Raw genomic sequence first — 18,628 nt, forward strand, 5'->3', positions numbered from 1 at the left:
CTCTCAAACACAAAGGAGTGATGTGATGGCCTGGAGATGTGGGTGGTGTCAGAGGCCAAGACCTCTAGCCAGGTTTAAGACTTGCAGTCCCCCTGAAGATGAATTTTATTACCCACCCATGCTCCAGGTCTGTTAAAGTTATTCAGGTTCCTTCTTTAGAATCATTTAAGGAGGACAGCTGTTAGTTCTATATAACCTAAACAGATTGGTTTCCTATAATGTGAAAGCATAGCACAAGCCTATTTGTAAAGAGGGAAGAACTCAATATACACCTTAACAGATTTAACACTCATCAGTAACTTGCTGCACAGCTATGAAAATACACACCTGGATGTCTGTAAAAGGAATCTGGGAAACCCACATAACTATTTACTATGACAAAGACTTGATTTTTTAGCACACAGAAGTGTCCTAGGGATCACATATAGAAAGATCATCCAGTAGGAATAATTATTGCCACATAATTAACAGCCATCTGAGCTGTGACTACTACCATGTGTACAGACAGTTCAGCTGAACTGTGATTTCTGTGCCCAGACAACGGAATATGCACTGAGATGTCCTACTTAATGCCTGCTGTGAAATTATCCCTAGTTTTGCCCTTGCCCTTTTCGCCCTCTTTTTTAACTCATTTTACAGCTTTTAAAGTGATAATCTGCTAAGAACTTTCCTAAAGACACATTTAAAAAATCTAAAGAGTTGCTTCATAAAGGAAGCCTGCTATTGAAAAGTCCTTAAGTGGCTTCAATTCAATTCTCAACAAAAGGATTTGAGAAAAAAATATGGACTAAGATATATTTAAAAATGGTCTGTAGGGACTTTGATTGGCTTTTTATCTAAACTCTGCAATACAGATTGCTGAGGACAGTAACTCTTTCAAATTCTTTTGACAAAACATAAAATACCCAATATCTTATTGAAGCATTTCCAGCTCTCTATGATCCTGACACAGATTCTTAAAGAATCTGTGTTGTACAATTGGTACAAAAGAAGAGTTCCTCGTGTTTAACAGATTATTGCAATTACCATGAAAAGGTAAGGATTTTTGATCACAAAGTATTCCAGTTTGAATCTAGGTAGAAAGGTACTCAGCTAGGATTCCAAGACATAAACTTGCACAATTAAGATCTTAAGTATTTATTTATAGTAAAAAAAAAATTATCTAGTAATATACAGCTTTAATCAGTAATATTGTTTACTCTTTACCACGGGTGCACAGATAATAAAGAAGCAATTAAAAAAGCCTTTAGAAATATAGTTAATTTTATTTTTGTAACCAGTGAGAATTAAAATAGGTTTCTTTACATTCCTTTCACTCTTTCAGTTCTTGAATCTGCTGGTGCTCATCAGGGCCCACCTCTTCATTCAAGTCTTCTTTTGCTTCTGCATCTGTCACCTCAGAGTGACTGCAGGCAGCATCCCTAGCTGAGAGCTTTTTCATTTTGATATTTGGCAGTTTCCTCAGATCACCATCCCATTCTCTTAAAGAGAAAAAGTAAGTAATAAAAAACAATCACCAACAGAAAGGAAGGAATGGTAGAGTTAATTCACATTTCCTCAGAAAATGTTAAATCACATGAGACTGCTTTTCTAAGTTATCCTCTGTCCCACTGTGGTATGAATAAGCACCAAAGATTTCACCTGATTTTGTGCAGTACAGAAGCTGTAATTTCTCTGTGAAGAAATAAGTACTTTCAGATGTGATACTCAGATGTGATATTCCAGATGTGAAACAAAAATATATTATTCACTTTATTCCCACAGACTTATTGTACCCTCAGTTACTTTTGGCCACGAGCTTTTACGTTTGTCTCATTCAACTTGCAGTCTGGTAAGCAAGAGAAAAACAGGTCAGAAAAGTTTCTTCATCTGGGTGCTTGATTTGCATATGTAACATCACATCTTCGTAAGTCCCTCGTGATTTATGGTAAATGTTAACATGATGTATGACTGACTTCAAGAGAACACAAAGGGTGAGTAAGCATTAATTCACATGGTGAGTCTTTTATTTCAAAAGGCTGCATGAAGAAGAAAGGGTTGTTCTAAATATAAGTCAAACCCAGTACTCGCCTAATAGAATGCTTTCTTGATTATATGCACTTCATGGATAATTTTTCTCAAAGGCAAAGACAGTATTTGCCAATAATAGGGTATGTTTTTTTCTTTACCAAGGCAATATAGCAACACTTCTATCTGATGTCCCTGTTCAAGAAGTCAATTGCATATTTATAAATACAGCAGACTCTTCTTTGGGATTTCTGGCTTAATTCCAACATCCTGTAGGGATGACTTCTGGCTACATACAATCTCTGTGGGTCACTGATATATCATTACTTGCAACATAAGCATTCCTAAGCTGTTTAGTTTGTTGTTTGTTTGTTTGTTTGTTTTCCTTTGAAGTATTTCATTTGATAGAGCTGTCAGCAAAAATATTCAGTCAATCTACTACTGGGACACCAAAATGCTGGCCCAGATGAGCCAGCAGCAAGTTTCACAGCTCCCAGGTCTTCTAATTGGATGCAAGTTGTAAATTCATTTAAGATTTTCAACTAGTATATACACACATACCAGCACTACTGTGAACAGCTGAAGTCAGTGTTTTAGGTAAAATACTATCTAAGAATATTTTGAAAAAAGTTATTAAGTTCCAGAAGTGGCATTCTAACTGTTAAATCTACATCTTCCAATGTTTTAAATAATAAATGGCACAGGTGTTCAGCTTGTAAAGCTCAGAAATGCCAAAATAGCAGTGCCATACATACCCTTTTTCAAATTACAAATTCCTTGGTAGTTTTGTGTAAGTTCTTTTTTTTATTAAAAAAGACATACAACAGGTGAATTTCAGAAACACTATTATGCATCAACACATTATCAGTGATAATAAAACACCTACCTGAAAAATTTAAGATGCTTTCTGTTCATAATGTCTGGGATTTCTAATAGGAAAGAAATAAAATTCTATTAGATGTGTTACATTACTCAAGTGAGTCGTATTTCAAAGGAAGAAATTTGAGCTAAATGGCCTCTAACCAAAATGGCTACATACCTCCTTTCCATTACAACCAAACTGCTCTAAAGGAAACCTGCGATACATTTATACAAATTATAATAATACAAATAAATAAAACAATAATACAAATCTGTATAACCTTTGCTAGTAAAAAGGAAGGAAAATATTTTGTATTGAGACCTGTGGAACAGAGGATTTTGCTTTTTTCCTCCTGGAGTAGCCAAAATCTTCCTACTAGAGTGTAATTTATAATCTTAGGCAGATTTTTACATAAGATGCCAAGGCTGCTTTGCCTTGATTCAGTGTCATTCTTTGCTTGGTCAGTCCTGCAGTGTTGCAAGCAGCCTGTGTTTAACATCACCGCTAATTTATGGAGACTTATACCTTAGAAGCCTTGACATCTTCCCGCAGTATAAAACATCTCATTACTGTTTACGAACCGTACGGATTTCACAGCCAGCAGGTTTCTTAACAAGACAGATGTTTTCTACCTCTATAACATTAAATCCACTTTATTTTACCTCTTAAAATTGTGACATTTCATCAACTTTTATATTGTCCTTGAACAAACAGTTCTGCCTTTGTTCATCTATCAATTTCCTGGAGTTTTATAGTAATAAATGAGGTCATGCTATCATTGCAGGATTATGGATGATTTTGTTACTACAAAATGTAGGTTGATGATACCTGTGCCATTTGTTTTTGTGGCCAGACAGTCCTTACTATTCAGAAAACTATTCCTTCCTTTCACACTTAGTTATGAAGTTACAAACGGAAGAACAGTAATATATGTAAAATGTTTTGATAATAATTACAGTGATTTCTGCAGACTGCTCCTTGGTAAACAGACGAGGTGATACTGCTCATAGCTGAGCACGGCAAGGCAAAGAAACAATTACCTAATGCTTTTTTGGTGTGCTGATTCCTTGGTTCCATGCCCCAATCCGTGCCAAATATCCATGCCCCATTAGGTCCATCCTTCCCAATAAAGCCTTGAAACAAAGCCATGGTTGCTCTTGTTTCCTTTGCAGTCCCTTGAACTGCACTCATGGCAGCACAGTGCCAAAGGCTGGAACATCCCAGTTCCCACATGGGAAAAAAGTTCTTCCCTTTTCCCCCGTATATTACAAGGAGTGATCAATGCTATTCCATTTGCCTCTAGTAATGCATGTAGTGATGTAAATAAACAGTGAGTTTGGCAGAAGTGGCACCATGCTGAGATTAGTATTTGTTCCTTTTATCAAAGCACTGATTCAACATACAGTTCAGTGTTGTCAGACAAAACAGGACTAAACGACAAGACTTTCAAATTAAACCTTTTCATTTGCTCTCTTTTTTTTTTTTTTTTTTTTTTTTTTAAATATTTAAGGGGTTTAAGTTATGCAGACCTTTTCCAAAGAGAATATTCTAACAGTTTTATCAAGCCTCTCATCCAGGGCTCACCAAGATCATGAGAAAGCAGGCACTCTGAAGACAAGATTCTGAGACAAACTGATATTTGGCACTGAATTCATCTTTACTGCTTTGGCAGTGGCAAAATTTTTAAGCTATACTTACATGTGTGTTTGCAATATGTTACACAATAAAAACTACCGAGTTGTCAGATTAAGAATAGAACTGTGTGTAGAAATAAAGTAATTATATACTGCACAGTAACTGATTTTCTGAATTATGCTGGATTAGTAACACTTGTCTAACTCAGCTGCATCTCCTTAGCATGCACCAATGTCATAGTTTTTGCTGCTGTTTGTGAACTCCTTTATTTGCTTTATAGTGTTAAGTCACAGGAGCATGTTTTCGTGAAGTAAAGATAGAAAAAAATATAAGAGAGAAATACAGAACAGGAGTTAGCAGGAAAGAAATGAAGACAGTATTTTGGGGAGTAAATTACTGTCTGGAATTTCTAAGACAAAGTATTCAACAATTTATATGTTTAGTGAAACAGCAATGAATTAAGTAAATATTTTTTAATGTTTCTGATCCTTTCAGATACTTTTACTTTTCTTCCTTTGAGGAAATACAAACAGCCTATTAAAATGAAGGAAACTGGAGATGCTCTTTAGGCAAAAAATTATTCAGTTATACAATAATGATCACTACAGAAAACAGTCGCTAATGAATAGTATGAAGTTACATTAGCAGATACATGGAAGTGATACTGCTTTTATCTGAATTAAATTTATTTCCCTTTAATGTGAAGCCTCCAGAACTAATTAATAAAACTACTGTATTTAGTTTTAAAAGCCACTTTTCACCAAGATTAATATTATGCATCTGAGAGAACATGCAAGGTAATTAGAAGCAAATTATCAAAAATGGATGATGTTCAGATGAAATAATTATGATGCTTTTCTACTAAAAGCATGCTAACTATTTATTACAAATAAATAAATATCTAGCATTGTCTTTCAATAGCTTAGCTATAAACATGTAAGACCAAACCAAACAAAAAACCCAAATACCCAAAAATAAAAACAAGAGGAAGAAAACTGAAGTAAAAGTACTGTAGAGGTATTTAAGGAGTAAGTGAAAAGGAGCTGCCAAACCTCAACATCACTGATCCTGTTCCCTGTATAGCTACAGTTTGTTTAAAAAAGACTAAAAATTACTGTATTTTGAGATATCTACTTTTGTAAATGAATTTTTACATTTTGTAAAGGATTAGTTTTTCATTTACATATATCCTTGACAGGACGAGAGGAAATGCCTTGAAGCTACACCCAGGGAAGATTCATGCTGGACATCAGGACAGATGTTTTTTCACTTAAAGGGTGGTTAAGCATTAGAATGGGCTGCCCAATGAAGTGATGGAGGAATCAGCAGCCTGGCAAGTGTTCAGCGAATGACTGGACGTGGCACTTAGTCCTGTGGTCTAGTTGACAAGGTGGTGTTTGGTCAAAGGTAGGACTTAAGGATCTTGGAAGTCTGTACCAACCTAATTGATTCTATGGTATAAATAGACTGCATCAAATTTTCCCATAATGAAAAGGACGCATATTATGCAGTCTCTTCATTGCAAATGCACAGGCACACAAGAAACAACTGAGTTCAAAAATGGGGGGGGGGGGGGAAACCCAGCAACTCTAAGTCAGTTATAAAAGCTCCACTCGCTAAAGCTTCTAGGATTAATAATGAGCTAGAGGCATAAAAGCACTGTTTCCAGCTGATTTCCATTTATGCCCAATCTCTAATTACAGTATTTAGTTGCTATAGTACTTAGCAGCAACTATTTTCTCTGAATGAATACTGTCCTAGACAGAGAGCAAAACCTGCAGCAGCTGTGATAACAAATAATGAATGATTTGAAAGTGTATTTAATACGTGAAGTTGCACTGTGCTCTCTGAATGCTTTACTTACTAATTCTATAATAACACCAAATTTTGCCTACAATATTTCTAGCTTCTTCATTATTTTTATGTTGTGCTTGTGCATTTGACATCTTTTTCTCTAACCCTGCTGCCTTTTTCTGTCAGCCTTCCACAAAGCAGTCAGGAAAAAAAGAACTAAAATTTAAAAGCAAAACCCAGAAAGAATACTTTCTACAATTGCGCTGTTTGATGACAATCACGGAATCTATTTTTCTATTACTTTTTCTTCTTCCTTTTAAGATGCTGAAGATTATGCATCAAGTCATACAGATATTCTTAAATTCCTCTGCCTCTGCAGGCTGCACTGGCAAAATTTTAAAGACAGTAATTTTCTTCATTTGTACAATACATATCAGGGTGTGCTGATTTTGGCCAGGGTAGAGTTAATTTTCTTCACAGTAGCTAGTACAGGGCTGTGTTTTGGATTAGCTGGAAATGGTGTTGATGAAAACAGGATGTTTTCATTATCCCTGAGCTGGGCTTGCACAGATCCAAGGCCCTTTTTGCTCCTCACCTCAGCCCAACAGTGAGGAGGCTGAGGGTGCACAAGGAGCTGGGAGGGGACACAGCTGGGACAGCTGACTGGGGAATATGACACACAACCCAAACTTTGCTGTGCTTTGTATCCTAACTACAGAATAATGTAGATTTTTCATGTTTTCCATGACATATTTTACTATTAGAAGGATCAGTTATGTCTGGATAACACTTTAGCATTAAAGCCAAGTTCACCACTCAGCTTCAACATGCACATTATTGGTTAAAGCAAAATACAAACACTTCAACACTTGTCTTGACTATCACCAAACAACTCTTTGCTTTTTGCACTTCCATTATCCCTTTGTCTTTCTTCCTTATTTCACCAAACTATTGCTGCTTCCCTTCAGCCTAGTTCCAGCTATCAAATGAAGGTCCAAACAAGATGCTGAGCACAATTTGTATTCAAGGTAGGTGCATTAAAAGCTCACATTAGTTTCAAAAATAGGTTATATATGCCTGCACTGAAAAGACAGTACTCTCGAAGGTGCACAAAGGCAAAAGTAGAATACAGAAGTCAGATCTCCACCGTCTTTTTTCCTCATTTTCCTCACCGTGGCCCTCCTCCCAGATAACTCTGCAAGGCACAAGCATGTAGCACTTAGGTGATTTCTTTAAGGAGAAAAGTAAGGACAATGCCTAGAAAGTTTACTTAGATTCTGGCCTTGTGAGCAGGTGTGAGGACTGAATTCTTTGTAATGCTTTTACATACCTATTCCATAGCCCTCATAGAGTTGCCTTTCACGTTCTATTGTCTGCTTGATGACAGTTTCCCGTGAACCATGCTGTCTTCCTTGTCTGCCTTTAATACTGTTCTGTAATTCAATCTGCTCCAATTCAGCATTGAATCGACACATGTAACTGAAAGAAATACAGTGTATAAAAGCTAGATCCAGTCATTTAAAAAACTGCAAAACAATTACTCTGATAAATTATTTTACTAAATGTATTTATTTTCTAATTGATTGTCTTTATTTATTGGAGACTGAAGGAGTAACTAGTATGAAATCTGTGTGTTCAGGATAGAATAACCCAACAAGTAGATGCATGTGATTGCTACTGTCCAAATCATTTAAAGCCCTCCACACAACACAAAACTAGGGACATACTTCAATAATTAAAAAAAAAAAGAAACTATAACACAATTTATTTGCATAATTCTAGTATGGCTATATATGTCTCTCAGTATTTGCCAGTGGCAACAAAACTACTTGATATTATTAAGAGCAATATATAAAAGTTCTGAGTCATCATCACATTATTTTTAAAGACAAGTCAAGGTTTTTCATCTTGTTTTTAACACCAGTCTTACTTTTCAATTAGTTCACCAGCTTCCTTCTTTGTGTACTCGATTTTACTGGGGTCAAGGTGACTTTGAAACCATTGCAGTTTTTCTCCTACAAGAATAAACTTAACATTAATAGTTACACCACCACTGTAGCATCAATACAGATTAAAGTTTCTCAAAGTTTTTTAAATGCTCCCCATTTTTCAAGGTTTTGAATGGCATCATAGACTCTTATACTGTGGGTACCAGGTATGAAGGCAGCTGTAATAGAAACATTCCCACATAATTTCAGTTTTATTTTATACCTTCCTTACAGGAAAAAAAAGAAGATGTTAGGCTTTGTTTTACTGGAAATTAATTAAAATATCACTATATCAATTGCTCAGGAAGGAAACTTAGGGGGAAAAAACAACACAGTGGCTGAGTAAGAGTTTTGATCATCACATCTGTTTTTAAACAGATTAAACTGAAAAGGTGCAGGATCAATCATATAGAAGAGAAAAATATTCCATATTGTGTCTCAAAGTTTTGAATTTACTTGCTAACAAAAGGTGTCTTAACCTACATGTATCATCTTCTTTTACAAGCAATTATAAAAGATTTGGAGACCAAATACAATAAAAATGTGTACAGATGTGCAAAACATTGATTTGGTCTATACTGCGCTGCTGTTATGTACAAAATAATACTGACAAAAGATTAGCTATGCTCAGTCCCAAATTCAATCCTGTATATATTACGTGGACATATCAGGTATTTCATTATTTCAACCAAGTCTATTTGAAGATTGCAGAACCAGATTATAGAAAAAGAAGCTTTAATTGGGCATCTAAAAAGTTAGTAAACTTAGAATCTCTACTAAGAAACTGACTACTGTACTCAGTAATAGAAGTTTCTGCTTACCAATAATACTTAAACGCAAAGCTTTGTCAGTCTTCAACCTAGCAGAGAAAAACCAGATATGTTAGCCAGGAATAAGTACCACATATAAATAATGACCTTAATTTTATTCTCAAAAATAGCTGGGGGTTTTTTTCAGTCACAATGAAAGTCAAGGTGAAATTTCAAATAAAAGTATTTGACAAATTCCAAACAATGTCAAACTTCTTCTGTTTCACCCGAAGGATCTACTTTCTGGTAAAACTACTAGCTGAAAATTTTCCATTTTACCTATTAAGCTAAACAATTTCTTGGAATAAAAAAAGACGTGGCATTTTTCTGAGTGCAACAACAGAAATTATACCCAAGAGCTGCATTATCACACTACCTTAAGTATTTCTGATATTCTTCTGGTATGCTTAATGAGTTAGGAGAATTTACTGCACTGCAAATCTTGCAAATCAAGCATGCAATGTGAAAAATACCATTCTGTTACCTTAAAACTTGTAATAATTAAAGCTTGTGCTTAGCAAACAGTAAGTTAATGACTTAAGAAATCAAAATTAACAACTTCTTGAAAGATAAAAAAAGCCCCAACTCTGTCTCCTCTTGAATCTCTGGCAGGAGACTCAAAAGCCTTTGTATTCTATGTGATATGGGAACACAGTTCTATTTGGGATTAATTTTCATCCTAATTAGGAGTTCTCAAAAAAACCAAGTCTCTAACAGTGTCTCATGCTCTTTTGTCCTCAAGGTGTCAGATTTGATCTGCATCATAGGATGCTGCAATGTTCTTTTGTTTTCAGAAAGGAAAACAAGACATTACTGGGGTAAGGATGAAATTTGTCACTGGAAAAAATATCCTAGCCATGCATATTCAGTGTATATATTCAAGGACCTCTGATAAAATTGATGTATTATTATTAGTATTATTATATATGAAAATTGGTAATGGATTAAGTAAATCATAAAAGCTATAATTGGCGAAGAATAAATAATGCTAAAATTCATCACAGTTCAAAGCTATTGCGCTCCTTTATTAAATTCCTTTTACTCTGTAAAATTTAATGAGCATTTTAGAGCTAACTGAACTAACTCAAAACACAAAAGTCTGTTACCTACCACAAAAACTGGGATCAAAAGATAAACCTTTACTTTCCAGAGACAAACATACCTGCATCACTCGTCCACAAACCAACATTATTAAAACAAGCTTAGATTTTTCAAGAAGTATTTCATCCTCTGAAGACTGTCTAAAAGCCATAAACAAGCAAATGCACAGCATGTGTGTGCTGCTAAGAATTCCACAAATATATTAAAGAAATTTTTACTTCTATGGATACCCCAGCATGCATAGAAGAGGCCTTCAATAAAAGCTGAGCAAGCTTTCACACTCAGAGGACTTAGAGCAGGGAGCTTTGGATGGTAACAGCATCCAGGAAAAGGATACATACTGCACTCAGTGGAACTCCACACCAGCAATCCCTGTTGGGAACCCTGCATGGCTGCACTGCGAGAGGAGCCTGTCTGCAAAGCTTTGCCATGGAGAAAACTACAATGGCATCTAGGAAAGCTGACTAAACAGGATCATGGCACATACCTACGTTCTGAAACACTACAAACTGCCATTTGCACCTGCTAGGGCCACTAAATCATTCATTTGTCAAAGCAGCAAAGTACAGAGCCACCATTTTCTTCTGGAAGAAAAGCCTTCAGTCTCCTGCTGCACACCACTAATTTCAGTATGAGAAATAATGAATGACAGGCTCAGATGCTGCCTTATTGTACTTTTCATAAGAACCTCACCTCAGTGACTGCTGGAAGACAGTAGCATTAGCAGGGAGGCTAATCAAATCAGGTGAGTCAAAGAAACTTCCTCTCCTCTCCTTCCACACAATGAGTAATAGCTTTTGCTTAGGGGAAAGAGAGGGTAAGGCCAGGGATACAGTCATGTGGCAGGCTTGTTGTTTCTTGATGATTTTATTCTTTATCCACCTTCCAGATATGTCCTGCTTAGGCAATGATTATTAATAAGAATGATTAGTGGTTTTCTTGATGTCTACTAGGTACTTAAAAAGTAAATTCTACATGTTTCTTCAGCAGCTCTCTATCTCAGATATTGTATCCAACTGTCCTATTCTAAATACTAACAAGTATTTACTGTTATTTGTTATTTACTAACAAATACTACTCTCAAATACTAAAATACTACTTGACACCCCATCACTGTAAAAACTCCTCAGCTCTCCTATCTCAAAGCATGCCAGTATTAGACTGGCTTACTTGTAATGAAAATGCACTGACTCCTCAGAAATTTATTGTGCATGCACAACAAAAAGACTCTATTTTTACTCAGGAGGCTAAATGACAGAAAAAAAAATGCACCGCTAGATTAGCTTTAGTTACCAAAACAGATGCAGGTATTTCTGCAGTTGCAGTAAAGCATGACTGGTGTTGGTACATCACTACTATGGAAGTTTCATGAATTTCCCACTATGGTGTGGTTTCCTTAAGTGTAGAAAAGTCAGTGTTCTACTACTGCCAGGGAAGCAGCTATTGCTGTCTCATAAAAACACCCCTGTAATTATTTAACAGAGCAAACAAGCTGCCTAAAGGAATAAAGATTCACATGTAGATTAAGAGAGAATAAATTGGTAGCAATACACTGGAAGCTGTTGCTGCTCATTAGACCTTGAAGAGAATTGCGAGGGGAGGGATGCAGGCAAGAAAAAAGGGGTAATTTAAGTGAACAAGATGATTTAAGATTGTAGCCAATTTTCTAAAAGCAATTGGTCTGTCTCCTCTTATTATGGTTAAGATTGGTCTTTTGTAGTGCAGTCACAGTTTCTGGACAGTAGACTTATAACTGCTGTCATATTTTGTTACAAATGCTTGCAGTGAAGAGTGGACAATGGAGCCCATAAAAGACTTCTGCAACTTTAATGCAGAACTTCTCTCTCCTTTTGCCCAGTGCTGAATTTTAAATATTGAAATTCCATGTGGATAATGTCTGCCCTTTTTTACTATCTTGTTTGGGCAAAAGATACTGGAATGTGCATCTCATAACTGAATTCAATTTTCCTTCCTATAGAATATAAACAGGAACATTCACAGTAGCTATTTCTTTACCTCCATCCTATAGGAAAGTTAATAAGCAAATAGAAGCCTGAACTCTCTCCAGTCCTGAATCCTGTCTCCAGACAAGTACCAAAGGAAAAAAATAACAAACCCAACCAAACCAGAACAAGCAAAACAAAATACACAAACCACACAAAACCAAAAACATTGACTGATACTTTTACAGAAAAGATACTCTCACCCTTCAGTAACATGCCATTCAAGGGCTTCCTACACCCTACACCTTTGTGTTAAATAGTAATCAACAGATAAAATGTACATATCTTCAAGAAGTATTACTGCACAAATTTAGCCAACCACAATTGGAGCATCCTCCAGAATGGAAATCCACAGCTTAATAAAAACAGTACAGAGAAACTCTATGGACTTCCTACATTCACTGACTGCTCTAATCCAGTTTTTCCATTCTGCAGAAGTGCACTAGCCTGTACAGAGAAATTATCCCCTTTACTCAGGCCTGGCCAAGATCACATTGAGAATTCTCTTTCTAGTTTTGTGTCTTATTCATACTTCAGACAACTTACTTCTACACAATAACAAGCATGGTCAAAAAAGTGCCAGATTCGTAGATGGGACTAAAGAAGAAAATTCTGTAGAGATTACAAGGCAGCTTCTCCTATTTACCACCAAAAGATGTATTAACCTTCCACCAGGGAACAGGGCTGTCATTCAATAGAAGCAATTTGGAAAATTGTTTAAAGACATTTAATAGACCTGCAGAAGCAATGAGGAAGAACAAAACTGATGTGAGCTTTTCTTTTTCCTGAGAGTACAGGAGTGGAAAGCTTTCCTCCATTCACAGCATCAGAAATTTACCTTGTCTTTTTCAGAGCTATGCAAAATGAATCCAAGCCTCTCCATTATGTTACAGAAACTGAAAGCTCAGTAATGGCAATAAAAATTCAACACATATTTAATTCCCAGTATTTAAAAAAAATCCTGAGAATTTACCAAGATGATCATTTAGATAATAGAGATTCAAAAGAAACTGGAACCCTTAACAAGTCTTTTAAAAACGCTAGGGGGAAAAAAAAATCAACATTATTCATGTATTTAAAATTAAATTGCTTTTCAAGCAAAGACAATACAGAAAACAGAATATAGACAATTGAAGGATGTTTTTAATGCTACTAATTTTTAGAACACCACAACAAAAGCAATCTATAAAGTACAGAATGTTAGTCAACTGTTCAGGTCCCAGAAGCGTAAGATGTAGAAATCTTATTTATAAGACACAAAGATATAAAATATAAGATCATTTTGCTATCACAATATGCAGTGGCTAGTCAAAACTGACACACTATTCTTGGTGGAATTGGTGGAATGTCCCTACACAAAATGAAAGGTTATTTTTTTACAATCAGCCTAGACTGATTTTTTACCATCAGCCTAGACTGAAATAGCAAGGATAGGGTTTCTTCAAATACATTAGTGACCAAAGAAAAACAAGGCAATTGTGGGCCTCTGACTGAATTGAGGGGGACCCTGGTGACAGAGAAGACAGAAATACCAAATGCCTTCTTTGCACAAACCTTCATTGCCAAGAGCAGGAATCTCTGCCCAGGGTTAAGGAATGTCAGAAGGAAGACTTTCGCTTGGCCAAGGAGGATTGAGTTAGGGAATACCCAGGCAAACCTGACATCCACAAAGCCATGAGGGATGAGGGATGCATCCACGAGTGCCAAGGAAGCTGACAGACACCATGGCTGCACCACTCACTTTATCTTTGACAGGCTGTGGAAGTGAGGAGAGGTGCCTGAGGATTGGAAGAAATCAAATGTCACCCTGGTCTTCCAAGATGGAAGGAAGACTCAGGGAACTACTGGCCAGTCAGCCCCACCTGAATCACTGCAAAGACAACAGAGGACCTCATTCTGGAGGCCACCTCTATCCACAGGCAGGACAAGGAGGTGATCCTGAGTAGGCAGCATGGGTTTACTAAAGGTAAGTCATGTTTGACCAACCCCATTGCCTTCTATGATGAAACAACTGCCCGGATTGATAAAGGGAGAGCAGTGGATATTGTCTATCTCAGTTTCAGCAGGGTTTTTCAACATTTTGCTGTTGCAAGAGGAACAAAATGTAGCATTCCAAGAAGAAACATCAGCACTAGTGTTACATCAGCACAACAGTCGGTGCCCACTAACCACAAACAAAAAGTATCCTTTGTGATGTTATTCTCTGGTCTGTAGAGGTTTTGCAGTCAACTTACTTTTCTTTCTTTTCCTGTTTGTGTACTTCCTTTGCAAGCTGTGCAGCTTTTCTGCTGTAGGGATGGATAACTTTTTTGTCTTGCTTCCCTCCTTGAGGTTTTCGTAACTTTGGCTGAAAAGACATCAAAGGTACTAATGCATTAATATGGCTGAGTAAACCATGAAAGGGAAGACAGAAGTACACAGCATGGTAAAGAATTAAAAGGTCTTGCACTGATTTCTTAGAATACTCTTAACTGTCAGTAACACGTTATCAATTTCAGCCACTTCAATAACAAAATTACTTGAAGCCAGTACATGCTGTAAAAAAACCCATTAGAGCACAGAAAATGCCATAAGAAACCTTATCTAGTAACTACTGTCCAAATGCCTACTTCATAGAACTCTGCAGCTAGGAAACTAAGATTAGCTCTCTGTACCTATGAAGAAAAACGTCCCCATTCAAGCTTCTATCTGGGCTTCTGACAAGTACCTCATGTAATTTGTAAAATGTAATAAAGGCGATTTTCCTGTTCCTCTCAAGAGATCGTTGGAATGCTTCACACCAGGGAGCAGCCAGAGGCTTTCCTTCTCTATCCCTTCATACTACACAGAGAGGGAATACCATTCACGAATTTCCAAAGCACGGTAATACTACTCTAAGTTATGCTACTTTCCGGTAAGAAAGTGTTTGAACAGAACTGACAGGCTTTATGAAATAACATGCTATTTAACTGCACCCAAAAGAAACACCTTAAAGCAAGGGGGCTTTCCTGCATCACAACAAATGGCCCTCAACAAAAGGAGACTTTAGTACATCCAGTTCTCTGTGATAAGATCAGTGCTTAGGACTGCGGAAAAAAAACAAAAAAAAAAAAAACAAAAAAAAAAAAAACAAAAAAACAAAAAAAAAAAACAGTGTCGAAGACAAAACTACTCTGAACACCTCTGGAAATCTCAGGCGGCGGCACCTCCCACCTGCTCCACACGCGGCCCGCGCTGCCCCCGGCCCGCGCCCGCCCTGCCGGGAAGGCCCAGAATGACGCGAACCCCCCGGGAGGAAATGCAGCAGTGTTTAAATGCGAGGTGAGCTCACCGCCGGTACGGGCCAACAGGGCCGCCGGCCCGCCAGCGGAGTCGCCGCAGACTCCCGAGGGGAGTCCCGGTGGCGCCGCTCCCGGAGGGGATGGAGGGGCCGGCAGCACCGCGTGAGCAGCCACCCCCATCCTCAGAAGCGCAGGCAGCGGGAACCGCGCCCCTACCCCATCTCCTGTCCCCGTCCCCACGCCGCCACACGCACCATGGCGAGCGAGCCGTCTTCCGGCGCCGCGGTGCAGCAGCCTCAGCGCTCCGGGCGGGCGCGCGGCCGGCGCGGCGCGCGTTCCGCGGTTCCCCCGGCGCCGGGCCCCGAGCGGGACGGGCCGGGCTCCGAAGTGCCCGTGTCGCCGGGAGCGCGCGGCCGCGCCGAATGAAACCTCGCCAGGAACGGGATAATGTCCTGCCAGCAGCTACAGTGATTGCTTTGGCACTGAAATTCATGGGGCTGCTGCTGCCCCTGAGTTTGAGAGAAAAAAAGGTAGAAGTAGTCCAAGAACCTGGTGATCATTATGATGGAGAATTCCACAACTGGTGCCTATGCAAAGGAGCCCTGCTGAGCTGAAGAAAATGGAACAAAGTCAAGAAAAAGTGACAACCTTTGTGAGAAAGCCGGCGTTTCCCTTGGTGAGAGAAAGAAAGAACCTCTGGAAAGTCCAAACCCAAAACTTAAACTCACCGGAGAGTGTAACTCTCGGACTTGCAGACGTCCCCGAGGCAGAAGGAAACAGCCCCATCTCTGCAGTGATGCTCCTGGGACACCTCAGAGCTGTCACCCCCTACACCACGGACCTGGGGAAGAGCAGGTGTGGCTGTTCAGCTCCAGCATCATCACAGGCTCAAAGGAGACATCATCTTTAGGTCGTAGTACTTCTTGCTCTTCAGACGCTGATAAATCTTATAATATATGAAGGAACATATTAAAGATCACCCCTAAAGAGCATGGCCCAAATCTTTCACTAAAAACTATATGTATAAGGAAAGTGGGATTACCTAAAGCAAGGTCTTCATGCAGCTTGTATTGGAACATTACCTGTTTGTGCACTTGCAATAAAACTGTTTTATAGATTTACAGATCTGCTACAGAAGGCAGTGACAGTAGCAATTTTGGTTTTTAATCTAATAACTTAGGATGTAGCAGTCACAGACAGGAAACAGAGCATGGAATTTCAAATAGTCCATCCAAGTAAATAGATTCAGAGTTATGCTGTCAAACAGCACAGGAATCATTGTAGCAAACGGGGAAATAGCTCTGTTTTAATACTGTTCAAATCTGCTTGGGACCAGCAACTCATGTTTAACTGCGGGATGCTGAAGGAAGTCAGGCAATAAGGTATTTGACTATGGGGCCCACTCATGAATACAAATGAAAGATGAAAAAAGTAATTTGTAGATTCTTTCTTCATTTAGATGAACAGCTTGGAGACTTTAGAGCAGGCACGCCTGGGAATGTCAATAAATATCGCCCTCCCGTGAAAATGCCACAGAGAAACTGCTGTGGTCTCCATCTAGCTTTCATTTCACTGAGAAATGCTAGGTGGGAAGCAGATGCATAACTGGCTTTACTTCTGAGCTGCAGGACATGGTTGGGGCAGAAGTCGGAGCTGAAAGGTAATCACAGTAAATTTTTAATTGGAGCTGTAAGAAAGAAACTCAGACTCTGAAGACAATTAATGGGCAGTTCCAAGGGGCCTTTCGGCTGGACTTCTGCCACTGGCTGTGATGAGACCTCTGGATGATGGTGCATTTAATCTGAGGACTTAGTTACAAATTCAGTCTAAATGTGCATTGCTTTCTAGTCTGGTCTTGTTCTTTAAATGGTTTGTAATCTGGAAATTTTTTTTTTTTTTTGCTAGTTCACTATCTCCACACTGTTTCCATCTACAAAGGATCTTTTGCAAAATATCTTGACAGCTGTGTGGAGTAATTGCTGTGTAAGTTCTCCTAAGTCGTATTTATCCTGAGGGGAGGCAGCAGATACAGACACAAGAATCCAAATCTGGCATGTTAATAACAGGATCATAATTTGCATTTTTTTGCATTAATTTTACTGATGCTATTACAAATGCATAAATTAAAATAAAAGGATATCTGGCTATGACAATCTTTCTTACAGTGTTCAGTGATGCAACGTAAAGTAAGGTTTCCAAGTACAGTTTAATTCTTTCATCCTTGAACCGATTTGCTATTAAATTCTATTTACTACCAAATATTATGGTAAATATTACAAAGCAGTGACTGCAGAATCTTACTTAGGATAAAGTAGCCATACAATTCTAAGAAGGAGGCCCCATTCTAATGACAATAACATGTATGAGCTTTTCAGAAATTCTGACATTTACATGTCATGAATTAGACTAATTGACATAAGATTGATTTCTGAATATCCTTAAAAGTATCTTTTATAGTGTTATAACTGCCTTAATAAGAATAGAATTTAAAATTGTGTTTAGTTTAGTTGTAATAGAATACAAATTTCCTGAGAGCAAGGGAATCAGCTAAAGGTTAAAGCAATTAACAGCTGCATTTAGAAATGAGGGAAAAAAGTAATGAGCAAACTGTATCAGTGAGGGGACAGTGGGTAGTCAGTCTCAGGATCTGCCATAGTCTGAATCCATCTGTAGTAGGGCTTTAGAGGAGAGACACATGTAGAGTGTCTTGACTATATTCCATATTATCAATAGGACAAGCAGTACAAAAGAAATAGAAAACTGCAGTTATGCTTACAGTTGTTTAGTGGATTTTTTTAAGCTAATCCATCTTAAATTGGTGATTTTTGCATGTGCTGTTATCTTAATGAATAAAGCATATAGCCCCCTGATTCACCTAATGTATATTTATTGCAAACTTCCTCATTAATTATATGTTCCTAGGAATTCCAGTCTCTTCTACATATACAGAGGTGAGATCTTCTCAGGTAGTGGTGGTATGAAGGAAACTATATTGTTCAAATAAATTAGGTAAGAATTATCAAGTACTGAAACTGATACATACCTTGTGTTATTTTTAAATCAACCTTTAGGAGAATAAATCAGCTGACAACTGAGCTCATTGTTGTCAATTAGGTGACTGACTGAGCTTCAGAAAATCTGAGGATGCATTCATCGGTTTAAAGACAGA

At 37.9% G+C, this 18,628-nt stretch overlaps 1 protein-coding gene across 2 annotated transcripts; it reads right to left on the reverse strand.

The window, feature by feature from the left end:
• Window positions 1-1,245: 1,245 nt before the first annotated feature.
• On the reverse strand, window positions 1,246-15,778 carry TMA16 (translation machinery associated 16 homolog). 2 transcript variants are annotated; one of them, XM_066317634.1, is made up of 7 exons: window positions 15,714-15,778; window positions 14,434-14,546; window positions 9,108-9,145; window positions 8,229-8,313; window positions 7,629-7,777; window positions 2,894-2,936; window positions 1,246-1,481 (listed from the first exon to the last, which is right to left on the reverse strand). In XM_066317634.1, the coding sequence occupies exons 1-7, from the start codon at window positions 15,714-15,716 to the stop codon at window positions 1,313-1,315; spliced, it is 600 nt and encodes a 199-aa protein (XP_066173731.1). In that variant the 5' UTR covers window positions 15,717-15,778; the 3' UTR covers window positions 1,246-1,312. The 2 variants fall into 2 exon arrangements, with proteins under 2 accessions (XP_066173731.1, XP_066173732.1); XM_066317635.1 differs by lacking the exons at window positions 14,434-14,546; window positions 15,714-15,778 and adding an exon at window positions 14,186-14,366.
• Window positions 15,779-18,628: the final 2,850 nt, after the last annotated feature.

Source organism: Sylvia atricapilla, chromosome 4 (genome assembly GCF_009819655.1).
Source record: "Sylvia atricapilla isolate bSylAtr1 chromosome 4, bSylAtr1.pri, whole genome shotgun sequence".
Lineage (NCBI taxonomy): Eukaryota > Metazoa > Chordata > Aves > Passeriformes > Sylviidae > Sylvia > Sylvia atricapilla.